At 42.5% G+C, this 24,624-nt stretch overlaps 1 protein-coding gene across 7 annotated transcripts in view; it reads right to left on the bottom strand.

Annotated features, from left to right (window-relative positions):
- Positions 1-24,624, bottom strand: part of ZMIZ1 (zinc finger MIZ-type containing 1) — a 282,504-nt gene that overhangs the window by 5,989 nt on the left and 251,891 nt on the right. For 3 of the 7 annotated variants that reach the window (XM_030452939.1, XM_030452942.1, XM_030452940.1), the window contains exons 11-21: positions 22,740-22,922; positions 20,574-20,748; positions 19,145-19,331; positions 15,743-15,953; positions 14,409-14,514; positions 13,593-13,753; positions 13,236-13,303; positions 11,343-11,411; positions 10,610-10,857; positions 7,855-8,018; positions 1,954-2,202 (exon numbers count right to left, since the gene is read on the bottom strand). In XM_030452939.1, coding sequence (XP_030308799.1) covers positions 1,954-2,202; positions 7,855-8,018; positions 10,610-10,857; positions 11,343-11,411; positions 13,236-13,303; positions 13,593-13,753; positions 14,409-14,514; positions 15,743-15,953; positions 19,145-19,331; positions 20,574-20,748; positions 22,740-22,922 — 1,821 coding nt within the window. The remainder of the gene's footprint in view (positions 1-1,953; positions 2,203-7,854; positions 8,019-10,609; positions 10,858-11,342; positions 11,412-13,235; positions 13,304-13,592; positions 13,754-14,408; positions 14,515-15,742; positions 15,954-19,144; positions 19,332-20,573; positions 20,749-22,739; positions 22,923-24,624) is intronic. The other 4 variants (XM_030452944.1, XM_030452943.1, XM_030452941.1 and 1 more) reach the window with 3 other exon arrangements.

Here is a 24,624-nt window from a genome sequence, read left to right as displayed (position 1 = left end):
TGGGGTTGCTGAGCTGGAGCAGAGGTGAGAGACAGAGGAGTGCCAAGGGCTGAGAGGGGGCAGAAGCTATGGGAACATGGTAAAATTTGGGGCAGAATTTGGAGAGATGCACCTGAAGGTTCTGAAGCTAAGACCTGAAAAGCCCAAGCCGTGATTTGAGTTTTGGGCCTCTGCTGTCTAAGGTGCAAGTGGAGAAGACCTCTACCTGCAGCTGCATCTCTGTAAATTCTTTAATTCAAGTGTAAATTCTTTAACTCAAGTTAAATCTTGCATCATGCCTGTGTCCCAGAGAATTAATGTGACTGTGTCACACCAGGCAGACCAGCTTGCCCATGGCAGAGTCCCCTGCTTGGTTTACTGCACCACGGGACTTCATCCAGCCCTGTTTCACAAGACAGCTACTGAAAGTTAAACCCCTTGAAATAATTGATCTCAACATGCTAGAGCTGACAGGCATTTCAAAGAAGGGTGTTCCTCACACTGAGCAGCACTTGCCTTCTCATCTAGCTAAGGTAATTTCAGCCTCCCTTAAAAAATCCAGCGTGTGACATCAGTGACAACCACAGCACTGTGCTAAATGTACTGAGTTCTCCACCTTGCTGTTTGCTGAGGATTGAGGGCCTGGCCTCTAACAGCACACTTTATGTCACTTAAATTTTTGAAGGAAAATAATGACATCTTTATTTCACCTAAAAATATTGCTCCTGCAACACCCCTGAAGGGTTCAGAAGTGCCAGAGAAACTGCCATCCCCAAAGGAGGTGCAGGTGACTGTGTTGTGTAAACCAGCAGCAGTCTGGCTCACAGAGAAGCACTGAGCACTGTCCCTGTCACTGGAGCATCCATCCCTCCACCCTCATCTCTTCCCTCCCCCCTGCCAAGCTATCTGCCAGCACAGTGCTTGGGTGTGACAGGGAAGATCTAAGTTATACAGGAAATACAGATATAAATCCCATGCCCAGAGGTGATCATTTGGCTAAGAAAATGACACTGTGCAGCACCAGACTTCGGAGCAGACAGAAGATACACATATGGGAACACACCATTCAAATGAAAATCCAATCCTGCTTGCTAAGGAGTTTATATTCCAGGAGGTGGGTGGTTAGCCTGAGACAGATCTCAGGAAACTCATTTCTGACTCCACGGAATGGATGGTAAGAGACAGAAGATTCCTTTTGGTGTTAAAACCAGGTTTAGCTCTGCTTAGATGGGTGCTGCTTCCCCCAGTGACCAAGGAGGCAGCAGAAATCCTTGCTGGATGCTTCCCTGTGCTGTGCCCCAGGTACCTGTGGTGCTGAGCTACCTGCAGGAGTGGGTGTGGATGGGCACAGCCTGGATTTGGCAGCAGGGAGAGCACAAATCCCCCTCCTGCTGGCCCGGGGATGCTGCAGGGATGGGCACAGCCTGGATTTGGCAGCAGGGAGAGCACAAATCCCCCTCCTGCTGGCCTGGGGATGCTGCAGGGATGGGCACAGCCTGGATTTGGCAGCAGGGAGAGCACAAATCCCCCTCCTGCTGGCCTGGGGATGCTGCAGGGCTGGGTGTGCAGCTCCACCAGAGTCAGAACCACCCACGGCTCCATCCTCTCTCTTTTTTTCAGGCACTGGGATGTTTCAAGCTCTAGCAGAGCAGCCAGGAACCCCCATCCCATGATGGGAGGGAAAGGAGGAGACAGCTTCCAGCTCCAATGCTTCGGAAAAGCCTACAGCTCGCCGGCCATGCAGCTGCCTCAACCCAAAACCTTTCTCCCAGCCAGCCAGGACCTCCCTGTCACACCTGTACCCAGGTACCAAAAGCATGAGAGGATGACATGTGCTGTGGAAGCATCCCCCCACCCTTTCCCACCCCCTCCAAAAAAAACCCAAAACAAAACCAACAAAAAACCTCCCCGCCCTCCCGCCACGATGCGAAGCAGACACCAGGGCAGGCAGATGAGAGTATGAGACAGACTTACATCCAGCGAGGGCTCCGGCATGTCGGGTGCTCCCTGTCCACCAGCCTGACCCTCTAAGGCTGAGGAGGGATTAAAGGTCAGGTCACTGTGTGGATGGTTGCTAGAAGCGGCCGGGGGTGGCTGCCGGGACTGCTGGGTAGGAGGCCCGCTGTGATGTAATGGCTGCCCTGACTGGCTGCTGGGGTGAGGGACGTGCAAACCTTGCTGCATGGAAGTATGGGACTGATCAGTGCTGCCAGGATGTGGGATCTGCGGAGGAGGAAAAAAAAAAAAAAGAAAAAAAAAAAAAAAAAAAGGCAGGAGAAGAAAAAAGTGAGGCCACAAAGTACAGCGCTCGCCGTGCCTGACTCTGTAACCGCACGTCACGGAAAGAAGTGGCTGGAAGCAAATTGAAGAGAAGGATGCACGTGAACAAACAACAAGAGACCAAACAAAACCACACAAAAAAAAACCCAAACTACAAAAAAAAAAAAACCAAACCAAACCCAAAACGAAAAAACCAAACCCAACCAAAGGGAAAGAAAAAAAAAATTTAAAAAGAGCGCATTTGGAAAAGAAAACTCCATATCCCAATGCTGGAGGAGGTGTTTCAATTTTTTGAAGGTGATCTTGCAAGGAGGAGATAAACAGATTGGGTTTGTGCTGTTGGTTTGCTTCCCTGTGGTGTGGGAAACTTGAGGACACAAAATAAACCCCAAATAGGAGGGAAGGAGGCTTCTGGGTGCTGCTCAGCATTAGCAAAGCAGATGCTTCAGCCCTTAAAAATTCCATGAGCAAATGGTGAATTTGTTGAATAGCAATCCCTACACCAGGGAACTGATTAACTGAGAGAAAATGCATCATTTCTGCTCAGCTCACTTACTGGGTAGCTTCATCCTGGCACTGCTGCCCATTTGTGTTTCAACTCCTTACAAACATCCTGTAAACATCAACCTAACCTGCTCCTCCCCTCCTTCTTTTTATTTTTTAATTCCAGAATGCAACACCCCTTTTAAGGGCTGATTTTCCTCTATTAAATTCATGGGTTTTCATGGTTGAGAAAAAACTCAAGACAGCTCCTGAGCTCCCCACCCATCAGCAGAGCTGCTGTAGGTGGCTGCAAAATACAATGCATAAACTAAGCTAATAATCACCCTTGTATTTTGCATTCGTGCCATGGGGAAGTTGTCTACCAAAAGCTTGGGGTGTTTTTTTTGTTATTGTTTTCCCTGGGAAATAAACTACCAAACTGTACACATCTTCCAAAGCTTATTATGGAAGACTGGGGGGAAATTCTTTCTCACATGACAGAGAAGCAACAAAAATGCACAAGCCCAGTTCTTCCTTCTGCTGCATCTCACATCTTATGCAAATGGATTTTTTGGGGCTTGACCTTAGTGCCATGAGAAAGAAGTGTCTGAATGCTTCAGAATCAGATGTCTCGTGTTAATTGGGTATATGGAGAGACAAAAAATGTGTACATTTTTTGAGGAATGCTACATATTGCCACAAAGTGGAGCTGAAATAAAAGAACAGATACATACAACAACAGCATGAAATTCATCCAGCCAAGCCAACAGAAACCAGCAAAATGCTATGTCAGCATTGACCCTTTTGTATCACAGGAAACTGCAGGGTTATTTCAACCTTAGTCTTCAGTTTTGGAAAGCAAAAGGGAGGTTATTGCAAAACTTGATTGAAATGTTCCCACAAATTAAAAAAAAAAAATAAATACAGAAACAAGCATTTTAAAAAATACATTTCACCACTCTTATGAAAACTGAAACCTGAATACTGATCCATTGGGACACTGATACTCAGCTACATGGAGGTCCTTTTCAATACTCTCTCAGTTTGGAGGTGGACACAAGCAGGGTTCTACCTGCAGCACTGCATTTGGGCCTCTTTCCCAAATGAAACTTTAAATAAACTGAAAAAAAAAAGTACTGATCTGCACTCTTCCCTCCCTTAGGGTCACAGTTTGAGTACTTCACAAAACTTGTAAACTTGTACAAAACCTGCCCACAGATCACATGTTAATGTCAATGAATCTGCAGCCTAAAACTTTTGCAAAAATCTGAGTGAAAGTAGAAGTCTATCCCAAGAATACTGTTTCCTGCTTTGTTCTCTGAGGGCACGTGCTACAAAAAGTGTGGAAATCAAGATATCTTGATTATAATGAAAAGCAAAAAGCAATTTAAAATAGTGTTGCTGAAGTAGAAAAGCAGTTTCTGGGGAAAAAAAAAGGCAAAATAAACCAGAATTGTGTTGAACAGTCTCTTAAATTTATCCCTGAGTGCAAAAAGCAAGAGTCACACTGGCATGTCCAGGTGAATTATTATTTGTTCTCAAACACATTTCAAAATAAATATAAGCAGGTTAGGAAGTCTACATGATTATAGGCCAGCATTTTATATATATTAATAGTTGATAAGGCAGTATCTTGGGCCCTGAGAGAACTGTGGGACAGGGAGTTCATTGGAAGACTGAGGGCCACAAGCCACTGCAGGTTCCAAATCCACCTGATTTAGCCACAGCCTCCACCATTCTACCTCTGAGAAAGCAACATCCCCAGGACTTCAACATTTTCCTCTTTGCATTCAGCTTGATGTGGTAGAAAAAACATTTTAAGCATTACACTTTGTTAAGGTTCAGCTCGTGTCTCTAGCTCCCATAATTTCACTTGAAGAAACACCAACCCACACTGTGACCCCAGAGCCCAACAAAGTTCCCCTTGCTCACAGAGCAAGGGAATTCCAGAGTTGTTTTTAGGAGCATGAACTTTGGCATTCTTAAAACATTTACAGTCTGTGAAAGAACACAACTGCATCTCCTGCTTAAGGGCACAAAACACCATCACTCTTTATGAGGCCACCAGTGACCTCCTGTTCCTCTGATCCCAGGAGAAAAGTGATAGTGAAAAGATAAAAAAAAAAAAAAAAAAGGAAAAAAAAAAGATCAGGAGGTTTAGTGGATGGTTTATTATCTCTCTCCATTGCTGACGTTGTAAGTTTTCCCAACTCTTTTGCTGTCAGGATCACTGGAAGGTGCCATCCTGCCCTGCTGCTGGTCTCAGCCACTTTCCCCATCCCCGCCTTTCTCCTCAGGTTGCAGACATGCAGGGAACTCCAGGGAGGAGCTGACTTCTCTGAGTGAGTTCCCAATCACCCCAGCTCACCTCATGGCTGCAGTAACACTTGTGTTGGTGTGAGAGAGAGGAAGACACAAGAGCAGTGACAGCCCTACCAGCTCATGTCACCTCACTTTGTGCATGAAACCATTGCATGATCACCCATTGCTCAGTCATGTGTCCCTCCTTACACTGTCCTCAATAAGCTCTAAGCAGGAGCTAAGTCTGAATTGACCTTTGCCTAAAACCTGTGTGCAATTTCTGCAAAAAAACCCATGCTGCAATTGTGGTAGCTGTTTTGTAGCCATCATACACAGAAGCATCTCTTCTACAGTTCTCACAACACTTCACCCTGGTGAAGAGGTACAAGCCATGTTTCAGGTCCTGATTTTCTGTCTTCTTCCAGATGAGCAGAACAGCAGTGTTGAGAGAAGGTAGATGAGATGATCCAGCCCTGCTTCCCCAGCCCTACCTCCACAAGGCAAACACATCTGTATTTCCTGGAGTGACCCAAGGAATGATGTCTGGAGGGATCAGCTTTCTCTGCCTACCATTATCTAAGGTAAATTATAAATCCTCATAATAGGAAAATTAGGTATTTCCTCAGCAGCATTCAGCTGCAGATCAAGAGAGAACTCGGGTTCAAAAGGACCAAACATCTGATCCTGGATCCTTGTAAACATGAGACAGTCAAAGAGAAAAGCAGATGAAAATAAAATACACCTTAAATGTGTAAAAAAGAATGACAGAAAGCCAGACATGAGCAGAGGCAACATCTTCAAACCTTAGTTGAAATTATGCAATGTGATTTAGAGTTATTTTTGTACAGAGATGTCTGTCCAAAGACATTCAGCTACACGATTCAGGAATGTGTTAATGGAATGCATTTCTCTAAAAGCAGTCATTTTAAAGCTGCCTTTCCTGAGTGTCTGCCACAGAAAACCAGCTCTTTCTAGAGACAGAAGAGTGGAAGAAGGAGAGAAAGAGGAAAGCAGAGACTTGATAATGCTAAAAAAGCTGTGTGGGAGCACTAAGAATCTGCAAATGTGGCCTGAATTGTAATTCTCTTGTGCTAATAGACCTGAAAACTGATCCTCATAAGAGAAAATCAGCCACTGACATGCCCAAACAGTATAGCTTGTGTACCACGACAGCTGAATGAGAAGGGAGGCAAAGGTTTACTTTAATTTCCAGCTATCATAAGCAACTCCCAGATTTGCTACAGACTGGCCCACAGCACCAAATGTCTATTACCATTTGCCCAAATTACAGCTCTGGAACATGCACAGCTTCAGCAGCTTTCACCTTTGCTACCATCTGGACACAGCCCTGTGTTCAGAAAGCCCCAGATTCTTCACTTTCATATTAAACCACTTCATTTCCAACCACTCCAGGAATTTCACTGGGGCAACCACTACAGCAAAGGTGTAGCTGTTAACTGATGAAGTCAAGAGGCAGGTGTCAGGTAATGGGAGGCAAAGATCAACTCCCTGTGGCTTTGACACAAAGGAAAGCAGCTGAGTGGCTCAGGTTGGTGGTGTTTCCCCTCACTAGTGTATGAGAGGTTCTGTTGCAGATAATTCAGACTGTGTTTTAAGCTGGGTATGTGGAATTTGGCAATGTAAAAAAGTGAAGTTTACAGCACATTTGTTCTGTCCTTTGTTAGCCTGCAAAGTGGTAAAGTCATCATGGGTTCTGGACTCTCCTTTTGCTGACAGTCTTGTTACTTGGGCTCTGCTCCAAGCTCTACTAAGAACACTCTCTCTCCACTCCCCTCCTGTTTCTCACCATCCTCCTTGAAAAACCCACAGCCAGCTAGCAGAGACATTGACTGAGGAGGCCTTTGCTGAGCATCTGCTGCCACACAGCCTCAGTGCACTCTGAAATTCTCCTTTCTGGTATTCATGAGAGACACTGCACAGATGACTTGTCAAATTAAACATCCTTCCTGGGCAGTAACAGCACACTATACAGCCCCTGCCCTGGAACCCCAGTGAATATAAAAGGATGTGTACACACAAACACACACACAGAGTTAAAATAAACTGGTAGCCATGCCTAAGAGCCAAGTGCTGCTGATAGCTTCTCCATCATCTGCCCGCTGCAGTTCTGCATTTTCTGAAAGTCTAAAGTTCTGTGTATAAAACTCAGTGCAAGCTTCTTTTCCAGAGCAGGGTTCTGCCTCTCCATCTGACACCCAAGGAACCTCCATTCTATAGTCTCTTACCCTGCTACACCCTCAGACCAGTGGTGGTGTCTCCCCTTGAAATCTGCAGCCTTGTCCCATCCCCAACAGCTTCAAGGTGCCTTTGGTGCTGCTTGGGTAGAATTCCCCCTCAGAATGCTTTGATGCACATTTTGGCCCTTGGGGACAAAGCCAGGGAAGATCCTGTCCCTGCTCTGAGCTCAGTCAATGTCTTGATGTAACAAGGTGTCTGCTGTAGGTGAATATCCACAGACACTGCTGGCCTAAGGATTGAAGTCTACGGGGTTTTTTTGTGGTGTCAGAGCAAAGCACAATGATTAACACAAGCAGACGGAGCCAGGTTGTCTCTTCCAGATAAATGAAAATTCTAAAAGCTCAGAAATGCTCCTCCAAAAACCAAAAAAGGCCAGTAACTCAAAAAGGTCTTTTTGCCATTCCTCAGGACTACTCTATTTCACAGACTTCCACACCGAGGAATCCCCAGAAAAAAAAAAAAAAAAGCACTTCACAAGGCAAGTCCATCAGCTGGATGAGAGCTCCTTACCCCCACAGAGGATAAATCTACATCCAGAGCACCATTACTTACAGATTCCTGCATGGGGTGACTGAGAGGTTTGTCGAGAGCTGCCATACTGCTGGGCATGTCTGGGGGATGTGACAGCTGTGGCCCATGCATGAAGTCATTCATAGATGTGCCACCAGGATTCCCATGGGGGAAGTCAAAATTGCCATGACCTTGGTAACTGTTGCCTAAAAGAGAAACAGATGGGATATGAAAGAAACTATTTGCTCGCCAACATTGGACTCTCAAGAGCATCTTGGAAAAGCTGCCAGGCACAGCATCCTCCCTGCACACCACGGGGCAGCTGCCACGCTGAACGTGACAAAGTGCTGGAGGAAGAGGGAGGGGAAAATGGCACTCAGCTGCTGGAACAATACATGTGCATTTAATGAAATAAAAACTGCTGACATTTTTAAAAATTACAGTCAAGTCAAACTGAAGCAAGCTGAGAAGGGGAAAGGGTTTTCAGTTCCATGGAATATTTGCATCTAGAAGCATCTCAGGGCAACTGAAATTGTCCAAAATTATGTATAGAACACCTGTGTTGTTTATGTCTTTGCTTCTGTACACTCATTAAGGTTGTAGCATCACTTCAGATTCTGATTAAGCTAACTGACAGAACTTGGAAGGTGTCACAGTATCAGATCATAGAACAGGACCTATTTTACCTCTTCTTCTGCAGTATAAACAGGCAGCTTCCATTCAGACAACACAGAAGAGGCCTTCATGTCTAATTGGGCTTGGGATTTAATTCTCTTTGCTGCCCCAAAAAACCTAATAAAATTCACTGACTGTCTGAAAACACCACTTTTTTCCTCTTGGATCTATTATTTTTATTTCCAGAGTTACAGACTGACTGGCTGTAGCCTGTGTTCTTAGCATGTGGATGTGCACACTAGTAATGAAAAACCAGTGAACTTAGGAAACCCACCGAACTTCAGCCTGAAACTGTGTTCTCCAAAACACCTAAATTTCACACCAATTCAGAATAAATTCTCTGGATTCACTCCCACACTTGTACCATCTACCTACAAGCCCAGTTTCCATGTGATCTGCAGTACAAAGACTGTATGACCATTGTTGGAATATTTTGATCCATCCCACCTCAGCTCAATGATCTGATCTTAACTTCTAAAGCACACATCCCAGCTCAGGGATTTCACCCCCCATGATTTTTCTGTCTGGAATCCTCTGTTACCAGCTCTGGCAGCTTCTTTGCTAGGAAAAGCAAAACCTGAAGTAAAGCCACCCAGCTAATTTTGTGTAAGCAACTGAACTGGATGATACTGAGCTCTGAAACAACACAACAGCTTTGGAGGCTGCCTGGAGAGCCTGCAGTTCATCTGCTGAATTAGAGCAGCTTTAAATGTCCAAGTCCAGAAGGGAATTTGACAAACTGAAGTAGCTGCACCATTTGCTCTTTAGCAGCTTCACAAGCAGAAGTTAAATCTCAGGGGAATAGAAGGCATTAGCCATGTAAGAGTATTTCTCAGAGAAGTCAGGACTTTGATCTGTCATGTAAATGCTGCTACTAATTCTCATTTTGTTAATCTGCAAACTGGGTGAGTATCACAGAATATAGCTGGTCTTGCCTTGCTTCTTAGGAAAGATTTAATAGCAGGGAGCTGGAATAAGGTTGTGTATTACTGAGGACTTGTTCTATTTGCCAGCTCAACTTCAGGATGCTCACTGTGAAACCCAAACCAATATAAATCACAGTAGTGATTTATATTACTGTATTACTATTACTATTACTGCTGTGCTCTGGAGCACTGCTCATCAGAGGACATTACCTAATACCTAAGCTTCAGTGCATGTATTGATGGAGAATGAAGATGCAAGGTAAAAAATAGGCCTGGGGAGCTACAGCCATGCAGCAGCAAGCCCTCCTCTGAGGCAAGAGTTGTGCCACATGCTGAACCCTTTCATGACTCCCCTAACCCTGGTTATGAGCTAGAAAGATGATGAAGAATAGGCAGATCTGTTCTCAGGCTCTGACTACACTTCACTCCTACTAAGAGGAGGGAAAAAATTGTCATTCAGAGCTCTTGGCTTTGTTATAGTAATCAATCATCTGTTTGAAAACCTAAAAAGTTGGATCATCTGTCATCAGTTTTGCAGTCACTGGAGCAAATTAACCATATTTGCATGTAATCTATATTTTTCTTCAAACGCCTGCAAAAAGCACATATATCACCTTGTAATCAATTTGGAGATTCTGATGGTGTGAACAGTTGGTCTTTTCCCAGAGCTGAACTGAGTCAGATCATATTACTTGCAAAGAAAAAAAAACAACAGTCTCTGGTTTCATCTTTTCAGAATTGTCACTATAATTGAGTTATTCACAACACACCAGTCATTTGAAAATGTATCTCCACTGCCTGCATTTAGTTCCCTGTTTCTCAATCTGGCAGCACAAGGCTAGAAGAACTCAGAAGTCATTTTCTAACTCAAGGGTGTTGCCAAAGCAGCCAAAAATCTCTTTTAAAGTCATTTAATTTACAGGAGGCCTACCATGTCACCCACCTGGCCACAAGTTAAACTCAGTAGCCCAAGCAGCAGGGTTAGTGGGGCACCTCTCTACTTTGTCACTTGAGGGCAATAAATACAAGCACCAATTTTGTTATTAAAATGATTTTCCTCTAAGCAGATCAATCGTAAAGGAAAAGGTTAATGCAGAGTTTCTGAACTGCAGCCATAGAATTTGCTTGCCTTATGTATCTCTCTGAGCTCCTAGAGTGACCATCTGGGTGCACAAAGCTGTAAAACTACAACCAACCTTGGTTACCATATTCAGTGGAGTTGTTGCCTCCTGGAGGAGGGGGTAGGGATGGGTATGGTGATGGGCCAGGACCCAAAGCTGCAATCATCTCCATCACATTTGGCATGATCATCTGGCTTGGACTCATGGTCTTAAATCTTTTTGAGGGAATGCCATCTGGGTCATCTTTGATGTGAATATCTGACTTTATAGGGACCGGCCTCCAACTGCAAGTTGGATCAATGGTAACTTCTTCAAACTCTGAGCTGTAAAACAATGTAAAAATGTTAGCACATTAATTATTATTTTTGTAACCAATTTTGCTGAGGTTTCCAGAAGAATCAGCATGGTAGTAAATGTTTGGAAATGCTCAAGTGTAACATAACCTGAAGATCTTTTGATCCTCGGGCGTGCTGAAAGGAAGTCTTAAAAAAGGCAATTGTGCAAATACATTTCTGTGTTTAACCAACAAACCCATGTGGTCTGCCACATATGAAAAAAATGTCAAAAAAGCATATAGTCCTCAATTCTCAACCTTTCCTCAGCTTTACTGAGGTTGCCACCAAGAGAAAACCCAAATGAGATCTACGAAGTAGATGAAAACTGATTCACTGTATCACTGGTTCCACTAAGGAGCCATGAAATAGAGTAATTAAGTTCAAACACTATGTTGGCTTGACCACCTGAATATTCATTAATTTATCTCCTAGTTGCTAAGTTTTGTGTATCAGCAATGAGTAAGTTTACTTACTTTTGTATAGCATTGAGAATACCCCACATATACTGATCAACTTCCAAGCCCTCCAGCAGAGCAGTTTTACTAGAAAGGAAAAAAAAAACAAAAACAACCCCAAACACCATGTTAGAATATCACTACACACATGTGAAAAGTGGGATGAAAGAAAGACAGGTTAGAGATGAAATCAGCAGACTGGGAGCCACCAACTTGCTATCCATAACCCACAATTTAGAAATTATTCAGGGCAAACAGTTTTAGTTCTATGTCTTCATTACCAGGATAACAGTATTCCATATCAAACAGATGAGATAAGGATACATCTACTTCTGTGTGCCCACAAGCTGTTCACATCCTTTAACTCATTTCTCCTAGTGAAATATATTGTGAATTTAAAGGCTTTTCAAACATAGCAGATATCTCCTGTGAACATCAGCTAGCACAATTTTTTTTTTCAAATTGGATCTTTTTTTTAGCTAGACAGTAATGTGCCTTCAAAGTAACTCCATATTATAGCTATTTTATTTAAGATCAGCACAGATGGGGCCAGAACAAAACAAAAAGTGGAATGATTTGGATATGCAGGCACTTAAATCAGGATGCAGGTGCCTGTATTCAAGAGAAATAGGACAAAAATTTTGACCTGGGTGTACGTACACATGAATTCAGAAGTGAGCCATCCAATTCTTATGATGTTTTTATCCTCACTTAGAAATTAACTCAGGTGGTTCAGAGAAAGCACCTGCACTTTAGGACACATTTCTGTCACAGTCACTGAAAGCAGCTCATCCCCAGCCCACAGGAGCAGACAGAACAGAGTGAGTGGTGCAGCAGGGACTGAAGGGGAGGCTGGCAGGGATCAAGCAGACACTGCTACAGCTGCTTCAGCTCAACAGCCCTGGCTCCTTCAGCTGAGGCTGGAATAAACTTGTAACCCTCAGCACAGCAGGCTGCAGAAATTCAACTGCCCTGCAGACATTCTGTGATTCTTTCTGCCCAGCTCAGTATCAGAATGAGCAGTCTGCAACCACTTCAAAGCTCAGTGTTCCATTTCCTCTGCACCATACCAGCTCTCTGGTCAAACAGAAGACTAAAAGTAGGCCAAGGCATCCCTCTTTTCCTTTAAGAAACCACTCCAAACTTCTGCTCCTTGGAAAGCTTTTACCTTTTTTAAGATCAGCTGTATTTAGAATCCTTCCAGCTTTCTGCTTTCACTTTAATTTGCACCTGACGCTGACCTTGACCTTGGAGGATCCAACTTAATTCCCTATATAATTACTGGGAAATGTCACAGTCTCCAAAATTCATCTTCCTCCTGAACACTGCCACTACCTGCTTACCTACTGGCTCAAAGCCCTGTACCTGAGACTTATTTAGCATCTTCATTTCATGTTCAGCTGGATGCTGAACATTTTAGTATCTACATATCTGAAGTTCAGTAATTTGGATATTGTAACATTAAAATGAAAAAAAAGTATAACTCTAGACTAGATTATCCATTCTTTTGCCATGGCAGGTTGTTGCCTGGTAGTTGCTTCATAATTTAGGGAAAGACAAACTTGCCAGTATCATTCATTTATGTATGGATGTCTTGTCAATGTAAGTATTTCAGCTTCTTGGAAACTCTACACAACTCATTGATAGCCTGTAACTGGAGCACACAGAGTATGTATTTTTTGAGAAAAAAAATCTCATTATTTGTTTTTAAATTTCTAAATAAACCTGGGTGTTATCTCAATTTTTGAAATGCTGTGAGAATTCTCACTGGAATTTCTGCTATTAGATAAACATAATACATACACTTTATTTCCTAGCACTTCCTTTTTCTCCCCTCCATGACCTTAAACACAATCTGAATTTGGGTCAAATCATGTAGAACTGCATTTCGTGTAGTCTGGTTGCACTTACTTGCATACTGGACACCTCCAAGTTCCTCTTTCACAGTTCAGTTGCAAATAAGATTCCAGATCAAAGCACTGGGTATCAGAGAGAAACAAAGATGATTTTTTTAAAAAAGGAAATGAAGAGAAAATACTGTATTAACTGAACAACTTGGACTAAAGTAAAGCTGCCATGAAGAAAAGCCTACTAGCACTGACACCCAAACCAAATAACTTACTTTCTCCTTCTACATTAAACATCTAAATATAAGATTCATTAACGAGGTTGACAGATACAGAAAAATTCCATTTCATTAAGCTCTTCCATGTGATAACCAACAAGAGATGGCTGGGGCAGCATTGCCAGGGACTGGCATCTACTCACTTGTACATGTTTGCAATCGTGACCCCTTGCTGGGAGCTGGATCCTCCGGAATGTGATGGGACATTTCAGAGAGACTTTAATAGCAGTTTGCTCTACTCCATCTTCCCCATTTAGTGTTGCATTGCCAGAGGAAGCTGCTACACTACTGAAGTTCCTCTTTACTGTTTAGGAAGAAAGTAAGAAAACACAAGCAGTGAAATTACAGAAAATTGTAAATTCTAATGCAGAAATCTGAAACACCAATACTTCAACCTTGAAGGGCTAATTTAACAGACAATTTACCCAAACAGCTGTAAGCTGTGTGATTCACAACAATCCCCTGAACAGACAAACCATCAGATGCACGTCTATCAGCTACACCCACAACCCAAGTGCCATACAAGCACCTGAAATGCTAAATAAAGAATAGTTTTTATATGTGAGGCTTTTAGGTAAGTCAAAAGCAAACACGAGGGAAAAGCCAGAGAGATTCCCCAGAACAGGAGAGTCATCATGATGAACTAAGTTTGTGTCCTTGGCACTTTGTTAGCCCCAAAAAACCTTCACCATTTAAGGATACCAAAGATTTAATTAATGCAAGTGATGTTCTGGAAATTCCTGACAAGTAGAGCTGAAGGTTCTCAAAAAGCAAGTAAATTTGTTTTGGAAATTCCTGACAAGTGAAGCTGAAGGTTCTCAAAAAGCAAGTAAATTTGTTTTGGAAATTCCTGACAAGTGAAGCTGAAGGTTCTCAATAAGCAAGTAAATTTTGGGTAGAACGAGCTTATCACAATTGAACACAGGCAATCTGTCAAGTCAAAAAAGATGCAAACTCACTCTTAGTGATACAATGTTCTGCTGGGAGGAGGCGTTTCTTTAGTAAACCTTGAAGTACAGAGCGAACCGATGGCCGGTGCACTAACTGCAACACGAACAAGTGTGACTGCAAGAAAACACATTCTGTCACCAAAAAGAATCAAAGGCAGATAGTAAATACACTGCTGATGAATTCTTCTCTTGGACACATGGCTTCCTTAAGAGCCTGGTGCCTAAAGATGAAGGCTGGTTCTGCTCTGCCGTGCACAGGTGCTGCCTTAGGATGTGCCGCAACTGAGCTGGTCTGGGCTCCAGGAGCATAAGGAATACAATGGCTTAAAAAAAAAGCAAAAACTTTCTCCATTTTTTTCTCTCCTTAACATACAGAATACACAGGGCTGACAGATTTCTCTCTGGGATCAGGGTTTGCTCTTAAAACCCTGGATTCTTCGACACAGTCTAGCCCACCTGCCTGCCCGCATTTGAAACCGAAGGTGCCCAAAATCATTTTGCTGCTAATGCGTTTGGAACCAATTTGAATCATTTTCCTCAACACACAGCTAACTGCTGCTTCCCCTGCTCTTAGCCACCACATAAACGACATTATGTGACGAAAGGTCCGTGTGAAATGAAGCAAATTGGGTGGATGGCTTCTTGTTCAAGTGCCTCACACTGTGAGCTTGGTAGAGGCATCAGCTTGATTTCTTATCAATGACAACAGAACAGGCAGGAGCACAGACTCTTGTGTGCAACAGTCTGCATTAAAATACAGTTCTCAGCCCCAAAAGCAGCTAAACCGTGGAAAAGGAGAAACTGCATGGTCCAGACTGCATCATAAAATACAAATTTTTAATCCAAAAAGCATTTGCAAAAAATCCTCACCACCACCAGTGACTGCGGCGCTGGCGTTCTCATTTCAAACCCAACACAGTTTAATACCTTAATTAAATTAATACTGGGCAGCAGTCTGTACCCCAATACTCTACTTCTGCTTCAGTACACTTTTAGGCACAATTTAAATAGGTAGGAGATAAATAGGTAATAAATAGGTAGAAGATAAAATTCCCTTCCTCAGGACCACCGGAGGCATCGGAAGGACACTGCTACCTTCTGCCATTATTCAGCAGGAAAGAATTCCCTAATTGCCACTCTGTCTCAACATCATCAAACAAGCACCTTAGCAAACAAAAAAACCAAACCAAACCAAACCAAAAAACCACAAAAACAAAGCAAAACAAAACAAAACAAAAAGATAAAGAGAGAGTAAGGCTCTTTCAACCAAGGCAAAATTTGCAGACTGTGCTAAAGAGCAAAGTCAGCATCAGCAGCAGGAGCTGTGAGCTGTGTGTACTTACACAACAACACGCTGTGACTGTAATTTGAATGGTGTTTCTTCCTGGCTGGCAGACGTGCTTTAGGTGCAGAGGTTTATGAGATGTCTTGTTGTCACCACGCTCGATGGTAAGTGGGGTTGCATTAACGCTGACCTGGACTGAAGCTGGCCAGTTTGTGTTCATTTGTCTGTCCTCATGGTGATAGCACTTGAACTGTAATTCCAAGTCAGACCTGTATGACAACCAATAAATCTTCCTTTAGCTTTGCTTTCACATTCCAAAGGGAGGTGGTTTTGATGCTTTTTTCCTTATCAATCAGATTATTTCTCTAGAATTACTGCCAGTAAAGGATATAACCTATTTTCTTCACAAAAGCCCTTATCAGAAGCAAGTGTGAATCAAAATCATGTCACAAAGTTGTTGTTAATATTTTACACTTAAAAAGGACTTCCCTAAGGCAATCACTTTGTTCAAGTAGACCACAGAATGATCCTGGGGAAAGAAAAATGTTGATAGCAGGCAGGTCCTTCCTGTGTGTTAAGAGTTAAGAACAACAAAGTGATGCTCTGCAATGGGTTGTGCTGGAAAAGTCTCTGGATTCTTCACTACTGTTTACAAGACCATTGGAATGAACAGTTGGTCAGATAAAATACAGGTACAGCTAACCCTGCCTTGGAACAGGTAAATCAATTTAGATAAAATGACCCCTGTATCTCACCTTGTGTGTTTCTGTGATGCCAAATTAACACAGCTATGGGTTAAATCTGGCCAATTTGGATCCTCTTTCAGAGCATGAAGTCCTCCCACCTCTAATAGTATCTTTCACACACTAGCTCCTCAGAAATTAGTTTTATAATGCCTCCAAAATAGGAAGAGTCTGAGATTCAGTTAATCACAAAATAAGTGGGTAGAGACTATGACTTCAGTTTCACCCATGGATGTTAACCTTGTGTTAGGAACGACTAATCTGAGAAAGAAATTTAAAAGAACATGAAGAACTGAACTGAAATGTCATGATTCTGCTGTTGATGACAACAAAAGACAGCTGATTATTCATCTTTTGTGCCTAAAAATCTAGGTGCTCATTTCTTCCTCTTGCCTGAAAGCAGAAATCTTTATCAGAGCTCTGAGGAACAGCTCGTTCAGGAGATCCCATCACCACAATTGCTGTTTTCCTTATCCAAACCCAGAGATTTCAATTCTGACTTAACATCACCTTTTCTGGGTTTGAAAATATCAACATTTAGCTCCAGAAAAAAAACATGTTTCTTTTAAAGCCAGCCATATTGTTTTTCCAGGGTTTTTTTCCCCCAATACTTCATTAACAATTTTGATAGCTCTCATAGCAAGATCCACTGAAGTTTCTCACCTGATAAGACACCACAGTCACCCAAAGGAGGGGTGGCACCTCTGATGTAAAAGAAGTCAGATCAAGTAAATCAAATGCATTCCCAAGGACTCTGGGCAGTGTCACAGAGCAGTGACAGAGCTCAGGAGACCCTCAAGTCCTTAGCAGGCAGTGGGACACTGCTAATAACAGCAGTGCTAAGACTGAACCAGCTTCAAGGAGACATTTTCCCTGCCTTCAAGCTTTCTGTTTCTTGTAACCATGAAGAGTTCCCAGCGGGGAAGAAAAAGAGTTGCACTGCTATTCATGATGTGTGCACACATGAGAAGTTTTGCTGAATATTTTAACTGGCAGAAAAATATTCAGAATTGGCTCGATTCCACCTTTCTTTGTAAAACTGAAATCCATCCACGCATGTGACTAATTCATTTTTTCTGGAATCCATCCAGCCCTGAGTTAAATGTGAAATGACTTCATTACAGGACCATCCTTTCCCCCCCACTGTTAACAAGCTTTTCAGAACAGCAGACCTGAGTGTAGTTTACCTATGAGTCTTCATTAAAAGAAGTTTAAATACAGGCTATGTGTTTGGTGAGCTCAGGAAGGAAGAAAGAGCAGATATTAAGAAACAGTCTCATGCCTCAGTGCAGCACTATAAATCTACTGAATGAGCAAGCACAATCCCCAGCAGTGATTACTTATTAATAAGAACTGGCAAATAACAGCCAAAACTCCCTCTGCTGCGAGTACTCCATAATGAAATGCAAGTAAGCAATAACTGACCTCAAAGTTAGGTGTTAATTATTTGGTGTGGTCTGCCTGCAATTTCCCTCTCTCCCAACCCCCAGGCTGCCTCAGGGACTCCTGCATCCCACATCAAACTTCAGTTTTAAGAGTCTGAGTCTGTCCTTGGGGCAGAGAACTGAGAGCACCTCTCTGCCCACCACACCATGGAAACACAAGTCTTGGGTGAATTCCACTGAATGGGAAGAAGATTCTCAGAAAAAAGAAAAAAAAAAGCTGAAGTTATGGCTCCCATTAAGGTTGGGATGTGGTCCAAGCTTGGAAAGACACTGTAAGTGAGGCAGGTGTAATGAAAAAGGTGCTGAACATGTTACATGTCACTATCTTAGATGCTACCCCTGTGAAACAACCCCCAGCAAGAACCTGAGGAACTAACCAGCCTACAAAGTGCATGGAGACAGCCTCAAACAATGGAACCAGCAGCCAGAATAAACCCCCAGATACTTTCTGAGAAAAAGACTGAGGAGACAAAATCATTCCTTGGTATTTGAAAATACAGAAATAAATAAAAGATAAAGCTCTGACCACCATTTGATCTAAAGCCCTTCCATGAATATAGTGGAATAACCCGAAGTCACTTATACAGCTCTATACCACCTAGGAAAAGTACTGCCAGCAAGGAGCACTTGCTTAAGTGAAAACCAGAAGTCTTTGTATGTGGAAGGCTGTGCCTTGATACTTCTGATCTGTCCTAACTTGTGGAGTCACAGGAGAGGGGGAATTTAGGAAGTGAGTTTCTAAAGTTTGGAGGATTTCAGCACTTGTCTCTCCAAACAATTCTACCAAGCCTCTACATCAGGTCCTTCATTAGGGGGTTATTTTTCATTATCAGATAACTCTGCACCATCTTATTTAAGCATAAACTGTAACAGCCCTGCACAGACACTTCTGCAATTAACATTTCACAGGCCACAAAGCACCCAGGACTTCAGAGTCTCCTAACTGGAAGTTAATACTGGTGACATACAGGTCCCACACATCCATCCCACCCAGCCCAGAAAGGGTGGGACCAGTTGCAGTTGTTTTTTCAGACACTGCATTCCAACTGCTGTCAGCAAGGAGATACAAGACAGATCTAGAAGCATTTTAGATTGTGTTTTCTCTGGAAAGTGACAGCTGAGAGCTGAGGTTTCAAGGTTTCAAGGTTTCAAAGGCATTTTTCTTCTCTAGACCACAATTTTTGAAGCGAAATTCAGCGTCAAGGCGACGGAAGTTCACCCAACCTGTCACTCCTCCGTGAGGGGGTGCAGACCACCCAGGGCTGAGCTTACCTCCACATCAGTGTCTGGTGAACAGTTGGCCGTAGGTGAAAGACATGGTTACTGACTGCCAGGTTGTGTTCCAGGCGGAAGGGCTCCAGCACAACACCATCTCTGACCGGGAAGGTCAGGCGCAGCTCATCGTTGTGGTTGGCTGGGATCGAAGAGGGAGAGAAAGTGTGAACTTTCCCTTTAGCATCTGCAGTGCAACAATAATGTGTGTATTTATACAGGACAGCAACAAACAGCACAGTGATCTGCTACTGGCTCTAAATTAGGAGGTTCATATGCACAGAACTGAAAATTACAGATAACTACATCATCAAGTGACAGAGCTCTAAGTGACAGTGATAGTAAACCAAAGTCTTCTCTTCTCCCACACTTAACATTAGGACCTTAGCATCCCAGCCACAGACAGAGCAAGAATTCCCATTTTTTTTTACTGGATAGGTTTTGTGTCCAGGCCTACTCTGTTGGCAGAAGACTGGCAACAAATCTCTTAATTATGGCCAACTCTAACATTGCTTATTTTCCCTGCTTTGAACTGAGAGCAACATTACCCAATTAGTTTCAACAGTTTCATCAGCTGAAACTATCCAACAACCCAAGAAGCTGGTATTCAGTTACTGTCTGATCTCATGAGGTTCTAGGGTAACTTACAGCTGATCTATAAAATTCAAGTGTCTTTACATGCTGTGTTCTTGCCCACGTAATACTGCAGAGGCCACCTTCTTCTGCTTCATTATTTAGCTACCCTGAACTCCAAGCAGGGGTTGCAAAGTGCTAATGCAGCAGCACTTGTTTTACAGAAAACATCAAGGTTCTCCCACTTGCCTAGTAATTGATATCTCCTATTGTTCATCAGTCACTTCAAAACCTCAAACATCTTGTGCTCATATACAGACAGAGCTTGTTATTCCTGCCCTGTTCCCAGCCAAATGCAGCTGTGATATTGAGCAGCTTCAAAAAGAACATATATCAATTTTTGGCATACTACTGAATATTCTCCAGAAGCCTGTATGGATCACAACAGAGACACTGCTATAAATATTCACACTTTACTCTGCAGTGATGTTCAAAGAATGGCTCTGACCTTGAACAAAAGAGACCACAATCAAAGTTCACACAATCAACAATAAACCCAAAACCCAGTGTTTTATCCTCAGGAAGCGTATGAAAGGAATACTCCAGGAGTAAAATCATTAACAAGCTGAACCTGGAAGAACTTTTAAGATACTCTCTTTTAGAAGGGGATAGCAGCTTTTTTCTTTTCTGCTCACTGGCTCTAGGGAGCCTGCACCATGCAGGACACCCATCACAACTCAGCAAGCTGAGCCTCTGCCAGAGCAGCAACTGGAGCTACTTTCCAGACTCTGAAATGTCTGTGGCAGGTAACAGAGGGACAATAAATGCCTGTGGAGGCATTTTGTTCACTACTCACTTGGAGGTGGTGGTAAAGCATTGATATTTGGTTTAATGTCAGGTGGGAATGGTGGTTTGACATCCTGGTTAGGTGACAGGTATGGAGGAATATTGCTCCCTGGAGTCATAGGTGGCGTGGGGTTTCCTGGAACAGGTGAATGAGGGTAATTTGCCACAGGTACAGGCCTCGATGGCTAGAAAATAAATAACATCACATTGTTATTGCAGTCTGAAAATCAGAATCATAACCCTTGTGAACTGCACTGCTACGAAATAAGAAAGACTACAGACAAGGTAGAAAGGCTCTTCTGTCTCTGGAAGGATGAGAAACCACAGAAGATCCCAGGAAGATGGGGAAGATGGCAGACTAGGACAGCAAAGTGAAAACTGAGGCCAGCAGACCAGCCAGCTTTATTCAGGCTATGACCAGATACAAGCAAGGCTGCCAAGAGGCTCATCAAATTCCTCTGAATGCTCTCTTTCCAAAACCAATCAGCCATTTGCTTTAGTTTTTCCACACCACCCCAACCTACCCAGCCCTTTGTATCTCTTTGGCTTTCCTCCCAAAAGAGCCCCACTGCACAAAAGCCTCCATGAAAAAAAAAATAATCCAAAAGCAAGCAATTAAAACGTCTGTGTCCCTTTTACTTCCATCTATCCTTTTCTCCATGCCTGTCCAACTCATCTACTCAGAATAAAATCTCTGAGGGGCAGGGGAAATCTTTTATTCTGTGTACCTACAATCTGATTCTCTTTGCTGCTGAACAAGCCAAACTAAGAACACGGATGGTATTAAAACACTACTGCTTTTTTTTCCCCCTTGTGATTAAGGGGATGGCTGCAGTTAACAGAACAAACCAATAATGATGATGCAAAGGATGCTGGCAGTCACATGCCACTCTCTTGTAGTAGCTCATGTACTGTCAGAAGATTTAAGACTTAATTCTGATTATTTAAATGCTGTGCTGCTATCCTAGGATACTGTCAAGTATGTAGGGAGAGAGCTGCATCCTGAAATCCTAAGCATTTACACTTTGCCTATTTTCTTTAACACACAGAGTCACAACCTTCACAACTGCTGCTATCCAAAAGTTCAGGTACTGTCTGTAGCAAGCTGGAATCCCTAGCCAGGATTATCTCCCTTCTTAACAAGGTCCCTTATAATCTAATTTTTTGTTTGCAAAATGGCTGAACACAAAATAGGGGACTCCCATCAGAGATTCCCTGTTAGAAATACCCTGTAAAAAACATCCCTTAAACTACATCTAAAATAAAAACACTTAAATGGACAGAACACTGAAGAGATGCTCTACAGTAAAGGGCTTTGTTTTCCCTCTTTTTCCCAATAGTGTTTGCTGTGTGAATCACACTGGAACAATTCCAGCTCGACACCAATGTGCAACTTGGGTTCTTCAGCTACATTCAAAATCAGGATGTAATCCAGAGACTTCAGCAGCTCATGTTTTAAGAGCAGGTCAGGCCATCAATGGCCCTTCTCGTTTTTATACTCACCGTGTGCAACAGATCATTTCAGTGCACATTTCAAAGACATGACACCTCAGCAAGCCCTCAGGACTAAGTTGGTTTGGAGAATAAAAAGCACTCAAGATGCATCCAATAAAACAGGTTTCAGGCAACGTTTTAAAAATTCTAATTCTTGCCCAAAACAAACAAAACAGAGACAAAAGAAGGGCAAAAAGGGAGGGAGAGCTCAGAGGAAGTCACCCATTCAGTTCCAAGATGGAATAGCTTTTAGTTTGGGCTGGCTTAATCTATCAGTGACCACTGCAGGTCTGAAATTGGGTTGCTGCAATGTGGAATTTGACTATTAAAAATTTCCAAAGTTGTGTTCTTGCAGAGTGCCACGACCAGATAAAATACTACAACTGAATTCCACTAGGTACTTCTTTTTATGTGTAATTTTTTAGAGAGAAACCAAGCTTTTTTTACAAAAAAACTTTTATGATTTACAGTAACATTCAATTTTCTTCTCAAACTGCTCTAGAACTACAACATAACTTAAGTGAACAAATTGAATCTGTGATATCCAAAGAACTTACTTAAAAACTGTGCTTTTTTTCTCTCTTTATACGGATTATGTACAAGTACTATCAACGAAGTAATTCGTGTGACTTCATACATAAATGTCTACCAGAATGCACCAAGACAACCTTAAAATTCTTACCTTATAGTATTGCCCCATGTTGACTGTTGGAGGAGGGTACTGCCCCGTGTTTTGCTGGCTTGGCATCCTCTGTCCAGGATAGTTGGGAGACGTGAGGGGTCTTGGAGGGTTGGGAGTGGGGTACTGACCAGGCTGGTTTGGAAACTGGCTATTTGGTCCATACTGCTGGTTTCCATAACTTGGCTGGTTCATGGCAAAGATGAGAGAAGACAAAAGATTTGTTTCACATAAGCAGCTGGGGAGTTGGTTATTGGGAATTCCACCCGTTCAATAGTGGAATCAACCCCAAGAAACCCTCCAAGTGAAAACTCCTCAGCTGAATGCCACTCATGCATTGAGTGAATATTCCCTCAGGAACATACAGGTCCCACAAACCAGAGCAGAACAGCCATGTACTGTAACACACACTCCAGCCTTGCAGGGCCAGCAGAGTTACAACCAGATGAAATCATAGAATCATAGAATTGGCTGGGTTGGAAGGGACCTCAGAGATCATTGAGTCCAACCCTTGAATGCTGACACATTAGTTGCTTTTTCACAAGTGCTACCAGCCCCAAGCCTCAGGCTCCTTTTCCACATGCTTCCAGAGAAAGGAAGCACAAGGAGGAAAAGTAGCATTAAAATAAATTAAAATAAATGCTGCGATGGGCAGAGAAGTTGTGTTGTCCGTGGCTGCTTTGCTGGCCTTGTGCCAGTGTTTAGTGAGACCTTAACAACTAAAGAGAAGGTGTCACTAGTCATAAACACCCTGCTAGTGGTACCTAGTACTGTGCTACAGTTTTGGAATCAAAGTAATGAGAATTGGACATTTAAAGGTAGTAAAACGTCAATTTGAAAAAGATTAACAGCCTTCCTTAAGACAGGAAATCTGAAGATAAAAATTATCTGAACAACCCACATTCTGTTTTCTTAACTGTAAAGTAAGTAGCAGCATTCAGAGCCAAAAGCCTTCCCTGAGAAGCAACTCCTGCAAAAGCAAGGAACATTTTTTTGTTTCTGATTAATTTCCTTATTGAAAAAAAAAAAAGTTTGCAGATGAGGAAAGAAATGTAGCTCAATAGCAAATGTTTGCTATGTATTCTGCACACAGTACTCTTTGCTGTATGTTTTCTACAAACTACCATTACTACCATCAGGGCAATACCATAATATTCAAAGCTCTACACTTGGAGTTATAGATGTTATAATCAAAGTTTAATAAAATATTTCCCCAGGAAATTATTTCTGAAGCTTGTAATGCTGCAGGAAATGCATATAGATGGTTGGTGGGATTCTCAAAAGCATCACCAAAAGAATCACTGATTCACACCAATCTGAAGAGTAAAATGCACTGGTACTTTTTAAAATCCAGCAGCTCACCTCTCTGCATCCTTGGTTGTCTGTATTTCTTTAATATTTTGACCCCAAGGGTTTTGCCCAAGGTCATACGTCAGGTCAAAGGCAATGCTATTTTGTCTACAATGCCACTTGGATCTCTTAGGACACCATGGGAGCTTAGAAACACCACACTCCAAACAAACTTACATTAGATAACTGCTGACACAGAGGGATTTGAGTTCAACATGATTTATATTCATCTCAATGCCTAGGAAAACCAAGCCTCAAGAAGCCTGGAAAGCACTAGGTCTTTAAAATAAATGTTATTACTATTGGTGTTTATACAACCTATGCCCTGTATTTCTTTAGAACAATAAAACCATCCAAGAAAATGCAGATCACATATGAACTGGGCTCAAATGAAGCATTTCACCTTCAGCATCTCTTTTACATTGTCACATGAAATAAATCCCCCCCTGTGAAGGAAGTCTGCATAAGGTCTATGAATCCACTATCCAGCACAAGAACCTAAAACTGACATTCTGAAGGCTCAGCTGGTTTGGGGCCT

The sequence above is a fragment of the Calypte anna genome, chromosome 6 (genome assembly GCF_003957555.1).
Source record: "Calypte anna isolate BGI_N300 chromosome 6, bCalAnn1_v1.p, whole genome shotgun sequence".
NCBI classification, from domain to species: Eukaryota; Metazoa; Chordata; class Aves; order Apodiformes; family Trochilidae; genus Calypte; species Calypte anna.
This window is presented reverse-complemented; position numbering and strand designations above follow the sequence as displayed.